This window comes from Arachis ipaensis, chromosome B05 (assembly GCF_000816755.2).
Source record: "Arachis ipaensis cultivar K30076 chromosome B05, Araip1.1, whole genome shotgun sequence".
Classification (NCBI taxonomy): domain Eukaryota; kingdom Viridiplantae; phylum Streptophyta; class Magnoliopsida; order Fabales; family Fabaceae; genus Arachis; species Arachis ipaensis.
This window is the reverse complement of record NC_029789.2, coordinates 135,153,577-135,169,722: the sequence shown is the minus strand read 5'-3', so window position 1 is coordinate 135,169,722 and position 16,146 is coordinate 135,153,577. Positions and strand designations below refer to the sequence as shown.

The 16,146-nt window shown below is 34.7% G+C and overlaps 2 protein-coding genes and 1 long non-coding RNA gene across 13 annotated transcripts in view; 1 reads left to right on the top strand and 2 right to left on the bottom strand.

Moving 5' to 3' along the window:
* The window catches only part of LOC107644310 (kinesin-like protein KIN-14K), a 19,445-nt gene that overhangs the window by 1,953 nt on the left and 1,346 nt on the right, over positions 1 to 16,146 (top strand). For 4 of the 9 annotated variants that reach the window (XR_002347367.1, XR_002347371.1, XM_021102902.1 and 1 more), the window contains exons 2-20: positions 8,585 to 8,787; positions 9,323 to 9,480; positions 9,580 to 9,690; positions 10,101 to 10,299; positions 10,483 to 10,569; positions 10,772 to 10,899; positions 11,004 to 11,087; positions 11,258 to 11,335; positions 11,426 to 11,518; positions 11,616 to 13,349; positions 13,441 to 13,522; positions 13,620 to 13,715; positions 13,799 to 13,975; positions 14,139 to 14,245; positions 14,356 to 14,534; positions 14,641 to 14,805; positions 14,886 to 15,139; positions 15,291 to 15,454; positions 16,036 to 16,134. Coding sequence is in view for 2 of the 9 variants with exons in the window: in XM_021102902.1 (XP_020958561.1) it covers positions 8,691 to 8,787; positions 9,323 to 9,480; positions 9,580 to 9,690; positions 10,101 to 10,299; positions 10,483 to 10,569; positions 10,772 to 10,899; positions 11,004 to 11,087; positions 11,258 to 11,335; positions 11,426 to 11,518; positions 11,616 to 13,349; positions 13,441 to 13,522; positions 13,620 to 13,715; positions 13,799 to 13,975; positions 14,139 to 14,245; positions 14,356 to 14,534; positions 14,641 to 14,805; positions 14,886 to 15,139; positions 15,291 to 15,454; positions 16,036 to 16,134 (4,092 nt within the window). In the remaining 7 variants the exon portion in view is untranslated. The other 5 variants (XR_002347369.1, XR_002347368.1, XR_002347370.1 and 2 more) reach the window with 5 other exon arrangements.
* LOC107644309 (protein TIC 56, chloroplastic-like) lies at positions 3,162 to 7,712 on the bottom strand. 3 transcript variants are annotated; one of them, XM_021102903.1, is made up of 5 exons: positions 7,318 to 7,712; positions 6,327 to 6,524; positions 5,316 to 5,599; positions 4,722 to 4,899; positions 3,162 to 4,321 (listed from the first exon to the last, which is right to left on the bottom strand). In XM_021102903.1, the coding sequence occupies exons 2-4, from the start codon at positions 6,517 to 6,519 to the stop codon at positions 4,801 to 4,803; spliced, it is 576 nt and encodes a 191-aa protein (XP_020958562.1). In that variant the 5' UTR covers positions 6,520 to 6,524; positions 7,318 to 7,712; the 3' UTR covers positions 3,162 to 4,321; positions 4,722 to 4,800. The 3 variants fall into 3 exon arrangements, with proteins under 3 accessions (XP_020958562.1, XP_016203634.1, XP_020958563.1); XM_016348148.2 differs by having other exon boundaries at positions 7,340 to 7,710; XM_021102904.1 differs by lacking the exon at positions 3,162 to 4,321 and having other exon boundaries at positions 4,760 to 4,925; positions 7,340 to 7,711.
* Positions 15,068 to 16,146, bottom strand: part of LOC110262583 — a 2,260-nt gene continuing 1,181 nt past the window's right edge. Inside the window, exons 2-4 of the long non-coding RNA XR_002347375.1 lie at positions 15,485 to 15,624; positions 15,364 to 15,404; positions 15,068 to 15,196 (exon numbers count right to left, since the gene is read on the bottom strand). This is a non-coding gene — a long non-coding RNA (uncharacterized LOC110262583). The remainder of the gene's footprint in view (positions 15,197 to 15,363; positions 15,405 to 15,484; positions 15,625 to 16,146) is intronic.

Below are 16,146 nucleotides of genomic sequence, written 5' to 3'. Positions count from 1 at the left end.
AAAATTATATGAAATAGAAGAAGAATAAATAAATGTAAAAAAAAATATAAAAAATACAAAAAATAAAATGTTTATGCGACAACATAAAAAATTATTACAGATTCAAATTGTAAAAGATTTCATTAAATTCTATCAAATTATACTTATTATAAAAAGTTCTACCAAATTATAAATTACTAACTCAATAATTCTTTTAGATTAAAAATTAAATTAAAGGTTTTAGATCAAAGTGCCACAATAATTTTTGTACTATTTGATAAAAAAGCAAAAAAATTATTGGACACAATTACTTTAAATCTAATTACACTCCAAGACAACAATGATACTAAAGCACCATTCCAATTGAAAAAATTTATATACCCCACACTTAAAAGACATTTGTTCCGACAAAAAATAATGAAACTCAATCTCTATTACAAAAAATAAAACAGGTAATAGTAATACAACAAAAATTTAATTTATATTCAAAACATCATTTTTATTGCTCATTTATATTCTTCATTGATTATAAGAACCAACTTTACCAACACTAATATCATCATACCTAGATGACATACAAATTAAGAGATTAAGAAAAAAAAAAACGAATCTAAAACACATTTTCAAATGAAGAACATATATAAAAGTAGAATAAAAAAAGTACAATAGATAAAAAAATATATACAAGTCAACAATTCAAAAATATTATGTCTCTACAAGAATATATGACATGAAGTAAAAAAAATAACTCTAACAACAAATAAAAATAAAAAAGAAAACAAATTTACCATATAAAAAAACTAAGTCTGTCAATTATAATAAATACAAAAATAAAAACAATAAATGAACATGTAACTNACATTGGGCATCGAAGGGGTTTCACTCTAGTTAAAAGCAAATAACATAGAGAGAAAAAAAAAGGAGTAAATTGAGAATTGTCTTCTATTAGAGATTGAGACCACTTACAATGAAAAAGTGAGATTAAAAGAGAGAAATCAAGAGAAAGTAGTTCGAGGAAAGAAGAGGATCAATAGGAAACTCATATCACACATACTCTTTTTAGTTGCATCAGCCTCCTTAAGAGCTTCTACTGTCACATTCTTTGACCTCCTTTCTTTGGTTTGTAACTGCCTCGTCATTATCCCCTCTTTCACGTGAGTGATCCCTTCAAACATCTCTCTTTTTAGACTTTGTATCAACACTCCCGCCATGAAAATTGACCTGGATCTGATGGTAGCTGGAGCGAAAGATCAAGCTTAAAAAAGTAGTGAGTTTCGAATAATTCATTAAGAAATTTGTCTACGTTGACATTGGGAATCAGTCCTTGATGGTGGCAGTATTTAGATCCCGATCGGTGGAAAAATGCCAGGAACCATCCTTCTTTTTAACCAATAACACCGGGTCACCGGTGAAGAAAATGGAGTAGTGCTAGGTTGGATGATTTCCTCAATCACCATCTCAGACACTATCTTCTCAATTTTAGCTTTCTAGCTGTGGAGGTAACAATACAGATGCACTTTAATAAGTGTCGTGTGCAACAACAATGGAAATGGCATGATCATGTGTCCTGGGTTGGGGAAGATCCTTTGGCACCTGAAAAACATCACAGATCGGACGCTATGTTTGAGGGTAATTCTAAAGAGAGGAGGACTACTCCATGTCTCGGCACTGCAATTGGACAGTGTACATTTCGAAAATTTTTGCAGTTGCATGCAATTTTTTAAATTGGTGGAACTAGGCCGCAGCTGACAACAATTGCTTTTCACCGTGTAAATTCACGATATGGTCCCCAACCATGAAGATAATGAACTTTTGTTTTTGTAATTTACTAAAAGAGAAACAGTAATTTTTGTGTTTTGTGACCAACACTTAACTATCAAAAGAAAAGTGAATGATCTCTCATTATTGGATGTAATTTCACCCCATTAAAAACACTATTGATGGTCAATTGATGGTTACAAAACACAAAAATTACTGACTCTCTAACACTCCTCTTTACTAAATGCGTCTCGAGTATCTCAAGCCAAATATCCCCCCAAAACTAGTTCCTCATTAGCAATCGAGAACATAAAGGCCGTAATAAGGAGAAACTGATCCTGAATGCTCACCAGTAAGTCACGAAATTCACCTTTGCACTGCAATAAATTGTCATTGCCCACCTGAACCTTGAACCGGAGAGCCTTACGAATTGGCAACGCCAATTTGCGAACCAGAGCAGGATGAATGAAGTTATCAAAACTTCTACCATCCATAAGTATTCAAAGGAATGGTTAGGTGTGGATCTTTTTGTTGATGGCAATGCCGGAAATAACAAACGGACATATGATACTATGCATTATTAGGTTGGTTTTTGTCTATTTTATCTTACAGTTGTCTGTTCTCTTTGCTCCATTTTATGTGTTGAGTTCTTCTTTAAAAAAAAAAAGTATTCAAAAGTCTTTACTGTGTACTAAACCTCTAAATCGAATAGACCTGCGACTCAAAATGTCTATCATGAGATATAACAATTGATGTGTTTTTTTTTTATCGGTTTTAGAAGAAAAAAAAGACGAAAATCATTCATATATCTTCTTATGTAAAGTTAAACATTTAAAAGAAATAGTATCATAATTCATAACAGTTTTAATGCTAATAATGATAATTCAAAAAAAATCAATTTAATTTAATTATATACCTTGCTTAACCGTTGGCATTTTTTTCCATGAAAAATACTTAGGCACCGTACCTTTTTATTCTTTTCCTCGAAGTAAACAAAAACAAAAAGATACACACAGAATATAGGAACATTTATTCCCTTTATAGAAGCAAGCAACATTAAATTTGGAGTAAATTTGAATTCACATGATATATCTTAAAAATATAGTAAGGTATTAAGTGATCAACTTCATAATATCTTGCGTGTCAAAAATGAAAGAAAAATCATATTATCTTCGTAACGTTTATATTTGTTAGAATTCTTATAGTTAACATTACACTATAAAATAGAAAAAATAAGTTACATTACTCTAAATTCTAATATTCTATTAGTAGGCATCATAAATTTTTCCTCTCTCCCACAGTCCCACATGTAAAGTAAAATAAATTATATACAGAAAGTAACATATCTCGCTCTTTGCATGGAGGTAATAATAACTTTGCTGTTACATTGAATTCCTATTATTAACATATATATATGTTTCAAAGACAACAGTAAACCAACATAAGTTCATGTCATTGATATAAAAACATACATTAACAAACATAAATTATTCAATGAAAGATCAAACACCCTAGAATCTATAGAAGTAAATTTGAAATTTAGATATCAAAAGAATGAAACAAGAATAAGTCACCACTCACCACAGTATATTAGTATTCAACTATTGATCATGGTAATAAGGCTGAGATCACATGAAGCTTGTTGACAATTGTGCTAACAAAACAATGCTGAGAGTAAGCCCCAAAGCTTAAGAATCTGAATCTGAAAACCAAAATTTTCCAACAATATCATAATTAAATTTATGCAGCAGTTTGTTGTTGAACAGCAAGCCTCTTTCTAGCCTCTTCCATGATCGACAACTTTGGGAAGAGACACCCAAGGCTTTGTTCCATTGCCGATGATGAACGGATTCCCCATGCGGGTTGCAAACTCCTAATCAGTAGCATCCTGGACATGGATGGTCTCAAAACTTCCCTTGTGCTTCTCACGATTCTTGATGACACCAAATTGGCCTTTTGCCAGAATGCCAGCAGAACGACCAATACGTTCGACGGGAGTAATTTTCGAATACTTTTACAGGATAAAAATTTATTAGAGACCAAATTGTCCGATCTAGAATTCTTTGGAAATCAATTTGGGTGTTTATGCATTTCTCAATTAAGACGAACCATTCCCGTGTAGACTACCAAAGTTCCAAACCAATAGATCACTCGCAACGGCTTGACCAACCATCTATATTAAGACAACATTTTAGAGAGAGAGTGTGTGTCATTTCAGCAGAAGCTACAATACCTGGTGGCAACTTACAGTTTGATTTCCCTCTCCACCCAAAATTTGCCTTCTCATCGTTATTTTCATCATGAACTGGGCAAATGAAATGTTCTTGCTAGTGACCTAACCAGAATCTTTAAAATTCGATATGTCGATATCATGTGAGAGAAGAGACAAGAAGCGACCACTGCAGCTCACCTACCAAGCCGCCGCCGCCTCCTTTTCTCCGCTTCTCTCTTCTCCAACAGTTTATTGAAATTTTGTAACAAAATCTCTCTGAACCTTCTCTGCAATTTTATCAAATCCCGGGAGGTTCCTCATGAAATTTTCATACACCTCGTCGTTGAGATCTTCGAATATCTTATATAACCTCTGCAAATAATAAAGCGAAATATCTCATGTTTGAGATGAGGCTAGTTATTGCAAAAATAGGATTGTAGAGATACCAAGACATCACCACAGTCAGGTAATTGTTCATATAAAGGCAACTAACCGTGATTTTGCATTCTATGGGTTCCAACAAATATAGATAATTTTGATTTTAGTCCCTATGAAATTTTGTATTGGTTTTGGTCCTTTTATTATCATCTACTTTCTTTTGTTTTTAGTTCTCATTATAATATTTTACTTAACCAAGAAAGGATATGATATGAAACATCAAAAGTTTGTACTTGGTAAGGCATGTATCAATCTCTAATCATTGTAGGAAGAGAGTGAAAATACATCAATGTAGATAAGTGGTGAATCAAGATGCACGGATTAAGATGCATACCATTATGTCCTTATTCCAGTGCTGGATGTATGGTGGACCAGTCTGGAATGAGCCGAGTGGTTCCCGGTACCATTGGCCATTAAATGTTATTTGATCCATTGCTTGTTCTATACTCAGAACTTCCCATGGCCTCAAACCTGGAATAATTTTTGCCAACTGCAACCTGTCTCACAATTATCTAACCAAACAAATAAAAGAAAAAAACTGGGAGGCAAGAGTTAGTCACAAATTAGTTTGAACCCATAATTCATTACTATTTCCATCTATAATTGACAGAGAACATAGTAAAGTTTCTTGTATTATCTAAGACCAAGCAAGTAAGAACAAAGATAATACATAATTATCCATTTACAGGTTCATTTATGTTTGCCTTTTTCTGGACCAAAAAATCAATTTCTTTTACAGGGAAAGATTTTTCACCTTGCGATATTTCTTTAAATTTTCAGCATTTTTCAAAAAAGCTAACCAGAGTGGTTTCTAAGAAATATCAATATTCCGTTTTTACAACTACAAAATCAAGTTATAAAATCACTTTTTTTTTTCAAAATAAAAAACAAAGGCACCCTAAATCACATGGTCTCAGCATATGCATACCTTAAGATGTCTAGGAATGTATTTGTTGGGCATGTGATCCTCTTCCAAAATAGTGGTGAGTTCAGAGCCACTAGCCCAAAGAAATAGGGCATGACTTGGAATTCTAACTCCTGGCCAAACACCATCATTAGCTTCTAACACCGCTAAATCACGTCTCTTGCTTTCTATAGCCTCTTCTTCAAGCTGCTTATAAGTCTTCTTTTCAAATCCCTTGAGAGGAACCCATGGTGGTATGCCCTTCTGAAGTTTGTGAAGAAAAGCCGTTGCTGAAGCAGCGAATCTAACTGAAAAAACAAAAAGAAAAAATAACAAACCGAGAATCATTTTATGTTTTTTGATTTTTTCAGATGCAGAATGTGATCATTATTCACAAGGATTGTCTTCAATAGATTGTTCACTTGAATTAGATAGTAAAACCTTTTTTGGCATATAAGTCAACAAAATCTAGGATAGAATGTAATAGCAAATCAGTTTGACTGGTATTTCAGTCAAGTATTACAGAAACAGTTATCAAGAAGACAAGAATTTTAGCAAGAGCTAGTTTTAAGTTGGGCTCTTACTTTAGGGTGTGGAAGCAAACAAGTTTGAAATTCATAAACAGTTTCACATACAGTACTCTTATAAACCCAGTTTAAGACATCAATAACTGAGGGACCATAAGAACATCCAAGATAGAAAAGCTGAAAAATAAGTGATCCGATACTGTAATTTTTTTTTTTCTTTTTCTCTCAGTGTATGAAGATCAGAGAGAAAAAGTCACAAGTGTCATTTCTTGTGCTCTGATTAAAATAACCAAACAGGTGCAACATCATAATTGTAACTTATCCATCAACCTGATATCTTTATCCTAGTGGATATACTTTACCATGAAGGAATTCATCATAGCACATGGTGCTACTTTCTTAGCATGCCCAGAAATGGTCAAAATAAAACATACCGATTGTTCACTTTACAATTTACACAATAAATGATTAAAGGGTAAAAGAAGGATAGAGATCAAGACTGTCAGACCTTCCCAAGTAGCAATTGCACGCTCCATTCCATAAATCATGTGGATTGGATCCCACTCATCCATATCTTCGCCCCAAATGAAAGTGTTCTTATCTATAATTCCGGCACCCCAAGCAGTTTTAAGCGTAATTAACTCCAGGGGTCCTCGTGTACGACCTAGCCTGTCCTTATAGTACCATCCACCACTCCTCATGATAACTACATTAAATAGAAAACAGAAAATACAACAAACAACCAACATGGAAGCAATGAGTAGAGACACACCAATTAAATAATTACGCACAAAGGTTAGAGTTGCATCACAAAACCTTCAACAAACAAAGATAGTGTTAATTATATCTCACATCCAACTCTTTTTCCATAGCAGTTATAGGGGGGGAAAAATACAGACACGTATCTTAACATAGTCCTTGTCACTTTTTTTGGCTAAATAAAAGCATATCAGGTGGATAGACTTTTCCACAACCAAGGCATGGTAAACCACAAACAAGGGACCACCAATTTGAGTCGAACCAAAGACCTGTTTATCAATGTCATGCAATCCTATTCCTACAAATTAATTTCGAACCCTCGTTGACAACTACCTATATATTGTAAAACATGTAGGTCCAATCACATATTTCACTAGCAAGAGCAAAGCTCTGAACCTTATCTAAACCCAAAGTTCTGGTTCAATGCTATTTCAACATCATTGGAAGTTGCCTAGCTCTTAAGCAAATATTTCACAAACATAAACAAAAACCCAAAACCTTTTCAATCAATGCCACTTAATCCACAAGCCAAATGTTTTACAAAATTAAATCTTTCAAAATTAATCCAGTCAACTCAGCCATCACTTATTTCAACATGTGATCAAACAACAATGCCACTTAATCAAAATTAAAACATGCCACTATTTTACAAAATCAAATAATACAATCACCCTAAAATGTAAGATCTAAACTTGAGAGATGTATCTTGAAAATTGAATGAGAAGAGTAACGGAAGATGCCTGTAATCAGGGATGTTCTTACATTCCCAGAAGAACTGGTGAGTCATCTGAGTGAAGTGGCCAGGTTCTCCATCGTTGGGCTTCTTGGGCCTTCAGCGGAAGAACCTCGGGATCCCGATGGCGGCGAAGGGCGGAGAGTTGGCGTTGTGTTCGAAGAATCCGAGGATGTTGAAGTTAAGAGCAGGGAGAGGGTTTTGGGGTTTGTTGAACCAGTTGCCACCAAAAGGGTTGAAGTTGTTAATGGAAGCCATTAGAAGAAGAGGAAAAAGAAGGTTTGATTTGATGCTACAAAGTTAACGTTAGAAATTTCTAATGCAAAAGGATAATTGGGATACACGAGTTATAATTTATATTTTCTTTCAAACATCTCATAAAAATTTATCTTTATTAGAATTATGATCATTTTATTAGAATTATCATATATTCGATTTGAAAAACCAAATGCATTTATCATCGGAACTCGGAAGTGTATTTTCTATTTTCTAGAGCGTTGTGGGTATGTGATTTGTTCATGAGAAGCAGGCCCAGGCCCAACCCATGATTCTTTTTGGGCCCTGGACACGTGTCAAGCATCAACGAAATGTTTCGTTTTTTTGGCGGGTGTTGCATGCGTGCATTGCATTCATTAACAATCATTCATTGATTTTTGATGTTTGAAGCTTCTCCCTAAATTCGATTGTGACGTAGAGAATTTTGCTCTCCTATCTTCTCGGAACCCCCTCTCACTCCATAAATAATCACACTCATCTTTACGTACAAAAATTTTCCAATGCATGTTTCTTAATTTCTTGATGAGTTTACTCGTCAACTCCTCCCCCAAAACAAGAATCTTTGATTCAACACGGTTCTCACTGTTTCCACTCTCAAGGTTTGATTACTTCGCTTCAATTTCGTTACTTCTCATTCGCATTATACCACATTCTCTTAAGTCACAATGAGCTTGGTCAAATTTGGAACGTTTTCTTTGGATTCTTAGTTTTCTTGAATTTAAAACACAATGTCTTTGTAATTTCAGCTGAATTTGCTGTTTTTTTACAATTTATCTGCATACAATGTAGGATCATTTTTCTTTTTCACCGAGAATCTGTTTTCTTTCTTCCAAATAATTTAATGCATGGATTTTGTTAAATGAATAAAATTGGAAGTGTGAAGGGTTTGTGAATGATGATGATGCGTTGAATTGAATGTAATGTACATAATTTAATCTGGAGTGTCAATAAAGGCAATGATTTTGATTGGTTTTATTTGTCATTAATATGAATTTCAGCAGGTTTCAAGGGTTTTCTTTTGTGTGACATGATCACACTTATGGGAACTTGTTTTAGAAATATTATCTCCATGGATATCTGAAGTGGTGTGTGCACCCTCAAGTGATGAAGCCCCAATCGGAAAACCACTCTACAGAACCCAGGAATCTGGGCCACTCTTCAAGTGCCAACTTCAATGGAATCAATTTTGGTGAAGTTGAAGGTACGGGGACAGCATTATCCTTTGAGAATTGAGAGTAATGAATGGTGCTTTTTTATGTTTCAAATAAGAAAAATGATTCCTTGGTGTTCTTTTATGTTTCAAATAAGAAAAGTGATTCCTTAACTCGCAACATATTGCTTCACTCACTCCTTGGTAGTTGCCCATGGCGGGCGCCACGCCTATCTATGAGTGGGTTAGGTGCGCGACTCACTCCAAGCATGATCAACCTAACATGCATCTTCAAACAAAAATCCAAAGGGACTATATTTTACAGCAATAACCCATTTTTGTGACATCAAATGGACTCCAGCTCTCAAACATGTATAGGATGGAACCAAACCAAAATTTGTTTGCCTTTATTATCCCAATTTGTCCCATTTGATGTCTTTTTATGTACCCAAATCCGGATATGAAAGGCTTTTTGAAATAAAGAACAAAATCATCTGCTTGAAATCCTATCTTGAATATGCCTCTTAGTAATTTTCTGTTGCATTTAATTGATATGCTAATCTCCTTCGGTTTGAATGAATTTCAGCCAAGCACCGAATGCTTTTGGTCCAGTGGCTAAATAGTCTTCTTCCAACGTTGAACTTGCCGGTAAATATCACAGATGATGAGCTAAGAGTATGCTTGAACAATGGTACAATTTTATGTCAAATAATGAACAAGCTACGACCTGGTTCAGTAAGTGAGGTAACAACATTCATTCACCTTGCTATTGTTTCAACTTTTATTGGCAACTTGATTTTTTATGTTGTGTTGGCTCAATCGGTTTACTTTTTCTATTTGTAGGTCAGTGAATTTGATAATTCTCCGTCAGCAAAGTCAGAGAATGTTAAGAGATTCCTGAAAGCCATAGATGCATTGGGCATGCCCAAGTTTGAAATATCAGACCTAGAGAAGGTATAAGAGAGATGACTTCTTATGGATTTGAATATGTGTCTATACATGAAAACTAAAAGCTTAGTTGTTTTTTGGTTTTACTTTCTGTATTTTCTGTTTTCAAAATTTTCTGAAGGGAAAAGTGAAAACAGTAAATGGATACCAAAACAAAAACTAAGTAGGCCCTAATTTGCAGTAGAGGCAGTCCCAAAACTGTAATCATCAATAAAGCATATCAGACACTTTTACATCTATTTTTTGGTTCATAATTTTAGAGCAATACTATAGTCAGAAACATAAAATGGCAACAATTTTCAATAGAATTCTTTCAAACAGATTCTTGTAGAAACTGACTCTCTAGCACCTTCACAGTTTTATGTATTACATTAGTTTTGTTCTCCCTGGTTACCACCGTCTCTTTTAAATTACAGGGCCATATGAAGTCTGTTGTGGATTGTCTTTTAACACTTAGAGCCAAAAGTTTACAGAATGCTTGGGGAGACAATATTTCTATGACTAATTCCAAAGTCAGATCCATCATGAGTTCACCTTCATCACATGGGGGTGATCAGAGGAAGAATCCATCAGAGTCAAAGTTCCAAAGTGTTTTGCGTAGTCCGGTTATGGCTGGTATGCTGACTTTTGATCCTAACTCAGCCTCTCCCTCCTGTGTGTGTGTGAGTGTGTGCGCACATGCGTTAATGCATATGGAGATTGTGAGATATGCATGAGTATGAAGTTTCCTTAACATTCTCACGGTTATATTAACAATAAAATTTATTGATATCCCTGTTTGCATATATTCCCCTATAGTAAAGAAATATGTCAGGAGCATATCAAGGAAGACCAAGTTAGAAGATAAACGTCAAGCAAATTATGAGACTGAAAACACAATTCAGGGTAAAAACCATAAGAAATAATTTTTACAAGTGCTCAATGAGGTTTAATCTTTACAAACTAGGAAAATGAAAGAGAAACTGATAAGAACAAAGTAATAACTAATAAGTTACAGCTTTGCCTGTGTTAAGGATATCTATACTTATGAAAATAAATATTTCGTATTTTGTGCTTAACCAGATTAAGTAGTGTTTCTCTTCTGCAGAGCCATCGGCTGCATTATTACACCATGTAGGTCATAAATTTCATGAGGTGTTTCAAATGAAACACGGAAGCTATGCTGAACTTCCTGCTGCAAAAATCTCAGAACTGATGAAATCTACCAGTTTAAATGTAAAATCTAGAGAATCTTTTTGTCATCTTCTTATTCACCAATTGTTTACATGATTTTTCTGGTTTGATGCATCACTAATTTCTTTCAGCACCTACTTTTGCAGAATGCTCCTACTCAATCACTTTTGAGTGTTGTGAACGCCATTTTGGAAGAAAGTGTTGAAAGAAGAAATAGTGAAATACCCCATGTATGGTATAGCCTTGAAGGCTTTTGCAGTTAAAGTTATACAAAAATGCTCTTGTATATATTGTGTGTTTATCTTACCGTAAAGGCTTGAAACATATTATAACCAAAAGTTGCATGAGAAGCCTTTTGAATGAAAATGATTGTTTGTTTGACAATATAATTGCATCTCAGCGTGTGGCTGTCTTGTTGAGAAAAGTTGTCCAGGAGATTGAGCGGCGCATATCGACTCAAGCAGATCATTTAAAAACAGTGAGTCACTTATATTGTATTTTAAGAGCTATATAGTTTTTATTTTCCCAGTTTGTTTCCTCATATCATGTTTTTACCCTCTGGCTTCAGCAAAACAATCTTTTTAAGGCTCGCGAAGAAAAGTATCAATCAAGAATTAGAGTACTTGAGGTTCTTGCTTCTGGAGCAAGGGAAGACAATGAGGTACTGCCTCAAATTGTTAATTAGTTTATCTATAGATTCTTAGGCACTTTGTATATTAGTACAAACTCTGTTTATCATAGGGAACTTTTTCTTGTAGGTTGGGGTTCGAAGCCCTATTCGGCAACAGCAACAGACTGCAGTTACAAGTGCAATCGTGCAGTCAAAGGAACAGAGTGAGGTGACTAAAATGGAAGAAAAGAAGGCTTTTGAATCAATACAGTCTGAAAAGGCTAAAGAGGAGACAAAGACGGAAGATAACCAAGAGGTAATTCGGTTGATGAAAGAGCTGGAAAATAAAAACACAGACATTTCAAAATTGAAGCAAGAGCTCGAAATAATGAAGAAAGGTAGCCAAGATGTTACTAGCTCTGTGAAAGAGATGGAAGATAAAAACATGGAAATTTCGGCATTGAAGAAAGAGCTAGAAACAATGAAGCAAGGCAACCAAGACCTTACTAAGGTTGTGGAAGAGATGGAAAATAAAAGGGTGGAAATTTCGACATTGAAGAAAGAGCTAGAAACAATGAAGCAAGGCAACCAAGACCTTACTAAGGTTGTGGAAGAGATGGAAAATAAAAGGGTGGAATTTTCGGCATTGAAACAAGAAGTAGGAACAATGAAGAGTGATGACCAAGATGTTGCTAGGTTGACAAAAGATCTGGAAAGCAAAAAGATCGAAATTGCAACAATGAAGCAAGAACTAGAAGCATTGAGAAAAGGAAATCAAGATGTTGCTGGGCTGATGAAAGATTTGGAAAATAAAAGCACAGAAATTTCAACATTGAAGCAAGAAATAGAAACATTGAAAAAAGGTAACCAAGATGTTGCTAGGCTGATGAATGATCTAGAAAATAAAAAAGCAGAAATTTCAACAAAGAAGCAAGAACTAGAAAACACAATGAAAAATGGTAACCAAGATATTGCTAGGCTGATGAAGGATCTGGAAAATAAAAGCCTGGAGATTTCAGCATTGAAGCAAGAAATAGAAACACTGAAAAAAGATAACCAAGATGTTGCTAGGATGATGAAGGATCTGGAAAATAAAAGCATGGAGATTTCAACATTAAAGCAAGAAATAGAAACATTGAAAAAAGATAACCAAGATGTTACTAGGCTGATGAAGGATCTAGAAAATAAAAACACTGAAATTTCAACAAGGAAGCAAGAACTAGAAGACACATTGAAAAATGGTAACCAAGATATTGCTAAGCTGATGACAGATCTGGAAAATAAAAGAACAGAAATTTCGGCATCGAAGCAAGAAATAGAAACATTGAAAAAAGATAATCAAGATGTTACTAAGCTTGTGAAGGACCTAGAAAATAAAAATACAGAACTTTTAACAAAGAAACGAGAATTAGAAGAAACATTGAAAAATGGTAACCAAGATATTGCTAAGCTGACGAAAGATCTTGAGAATAAAACCATGGAAATTTCAGCATTGAAACAAGAAATAGAAACATTGAAAAAAGATAATCAAGATGTTACTAAGCAGGTGAATGATCTAGAAAAGAAGAATGCAGAACTTTCAACAAAGAAGCAAGAATTAGAAGAGGCATTGAAAAATAGTAACCAAGATATTGCTAGGCTGACGAAAGATCTAGAAACAACGAAGAAAACATATGATTTACAGTGCTCACAGTTGGAAGCAGAAATCAAGGGTGCTAAAGGAGAACTGAAAGAGAAGTCACAAGAATATGAGCATCAGTTGGAATCATTAAGTAATAAGATTAGAGAGAATGAGGCCTCTTATGAGTCTGAATATCAAAAGTGGAACCTAAAAGTTATCCAATTTCAGAAAGCTACAACTTTTCAGCTTAGTTCAATAAAGGTAAAATTAGAAATGTGTTAATGTCAGTTTATTTATTTATTTATTTATATCATTTCAAATCTTACAACTTCTCTAATTTTCAAAAATCCAGGTCTTGAAATTGTCTTGGGAAACTGTTAAGCAGCATGTGCTAAATGAGCAACCATTTTATGCAGAAGAGTTTAAGCGATTAGGTAAGCTTTGTTACTAATCTCATTTTAAAATCCCCTCCATTTTTTTTTATCTATATGGGATAAGCACTATCTGATCATTTTGTTGTAACTTGTGTAGGTGTAAATCTTAAACCATTGGTAGATGCAGCTGAGAACTATCAGGTAGTTCTTGCGGAAAATCGGAAGATGTTCAATGACATTCAAGAATTAAAAGGTGACACCGTTAGTATTTGTACAATAAAAATTAAATGAATGGACGTGTATTGTGAATTCACACAAAACTTTTCTATGATATAGGAAATATTAGAGTATATTGCAGAGTTAGACCATTTCTCCCAGGACAAAAGGAGAAACAATCTATTGTGGAACACTATGGTGAAACCGAGTTGGTTGTGGCAAATCCTTCCAAACAAGGGAAAGAAGCCCTTAGAACATTTAAGTTTAACAAGGTCTTTGGTCCAAGTGCAACTCAAGGTTTATTTCTAATTTTTTATATTGCCCTTTAGTTACCACCTAGCTTCTGATTGATGAGTATTTTGGCATCATAACAATACCTCTTTCCAGTTTCTTCGTATTTGTTTATGTTAACACCAATGATGCTGCACTAATTTATACTATTCAACTCCGAGTGATGCAGCTGATGTATACAATGACATTCAAGCCTTTATACGATCAGTACTCGACGGGTACAACGTATGCATATTTGCTTATGGCCAAACTGGTTCTGGGAAAACTTACACAATGGTATGGCCTTATGCACATAGTGATTTTCATCTTATTGCACCATGCTAGTCAAATAAATTCATCATGATATAAGATTTCATTTTGTCTTTGTTCTTATGCTTTTTCGTCAGAGTGGTCCAAATGGTGCAACAGCTGAGAGTGTTGGTGTTAACTATCGAGCTTTGAATGACCTTTTCAGCATAGCGACTACCAGACAGAGCACCATTTCCTATGAAATTGGGGTTCAAGTGATTGAAATATACAATGAACAAGTGCGAGATCTGTTGACGACTGAATCTACTCCAAAAAAATATCCTTTTCTATTAATATGTGGAATTTTATTCTTTGCATGAACTTGTAGTTGAGAATTTTTATTTGTTTTTTTCTTCCTTACATGGTTTCCTTCATTTGCACACGGTTGGGATATTGACTCACTCCCAACCAAATGGCTTAGCAGTACCTGATGCTAGCATGCAACTTGTAAAATCAACCGGGGATGTCATAAAGCTGATGGACATTGGCCTGAAAAATAGAGCCAAAAGTGCAACTTCTATGAACGAAAGAAGTAGCCGTTCTCACAGGTTTTTTATTTCTCCTTTCCTAGGCATCAAACATTGAGAACTTTCTAGTATGGTGAAACTCAATGAACTTATGTGGACAGTGTGGTATCGATTAATGTTCGTGGAGTAGACATGAAGTCTGGTTCTACTCTTCAAGGCAACCTTCATTTGGTTGATTTGGCTGGAAGCGAGAGGGTAGATCGGTCTGAAGTGACTGGTGATCGACTTAAGGAAGCACAGCATATCAACAAATCACTATCTGCCCTTGGAGATGTCATCTTTGCTCTTGCTCAAAAGAATGCTCATGTGCCATACAGAAATAGCAAGCTTACTCAACTTCTGCAATCTTCCCTTGGTAAAATCATCGTTCTTCATTTCTTAATTTCTACAGGCCTTGCTTTGCAAGTAGCAGCTGAAAGTAGAAAAAAATTCCTCAAGTTGCTTCATGGCTTTACATTTTATAATCTCTCGTGGTTACAATTGATGACTTCGATTTTACTGCACAGGTGGTCATGCAAAGACACTCATGTTGGTACAAATCAATTCAGACGTAAAGTCATATTCCGAATCTCTAAGTACTTTGAAGTTTGCTGAGAGAGTTTCTGGTATTGAGTTAGGAGCTGCGAAAAGTACCAAAGATGGGAAAGATGTCAGAGAATTAATGGAGCAGGTGCTTAACTTGATTATTACATATACATACCTTCCATCATCTTATGAATTTATCACAAGCCTTTCAATTAATTTAGTATTGATTTTCGTTTACTTTCATTGTATACTTTGGAAGCAGAAGCTCACAAAACTATTCAAGCCATTATAAACAACATCTCCAATTATAAACCACTGAAATCAAGCAATAAAAATTATGGTGAATTATATTAACCTGCCTAACCCTAAGTTCAGTGGGATCCATTGTGATGCTTCTTTATCTGTCCATGTTCCACTTTATAAATATGTGTATAAAGATGACTAGTTTGACTTTGATGTGAAGCAACCAAGCGTGAGTTAGCATCATTTTGCCTTGTATGATGTTTAATCCATCCATGGCTATATATAAATGTTGTCACATAAAAATGTCATCACATGAAAACATATATACATTCTCCAATGAATGACACTGTTTGAAATGATTACATTCGTTTATGAACTTATCAAAAGAGTCATCTAGACCATTTGAAACTCTTTTTTTCCTTTGTGCACCTTTGGGCGCTCTAGAAAGAATAACAGTGACTAATGTTTTTTCATCTTGTGCAGGTGGCTTCTCTAAGGGACACTATTTTGTCAAAAGATGAGGAGATTGAGAGGCTGCAATTACTTAAAGATCTGAAATCTGACAAGCCTACCCCAGAATAGGTAAGGAACTTT

What these genes read in the sequence shown, in the direction of transcription:
- LOC107644309 (XM_016348148.2), bottom strand. Translation starts at nt 7,364, where the DNA reads ATGACTCACCAGTTCTTCTGGGAAT. An exon ending in TCACCAGTTCTTCTGGGAAT is followed by an intron (nt 6,525 to 7,339) that starts GTAAGAACATCC and finishes TATTTAATGTAG; the next exon opens with TTATCATGAGGAGTGGTGGA. An exon ending in TGCAATTGCTACTTGGGAAG is followed by an intron (nt 5,600 to 6,326) that starts GTCTGACAGTCT and finishes TTGTTTTTTCAG; the next exon opens with TTAGATTCGCTGCTTCAGCA.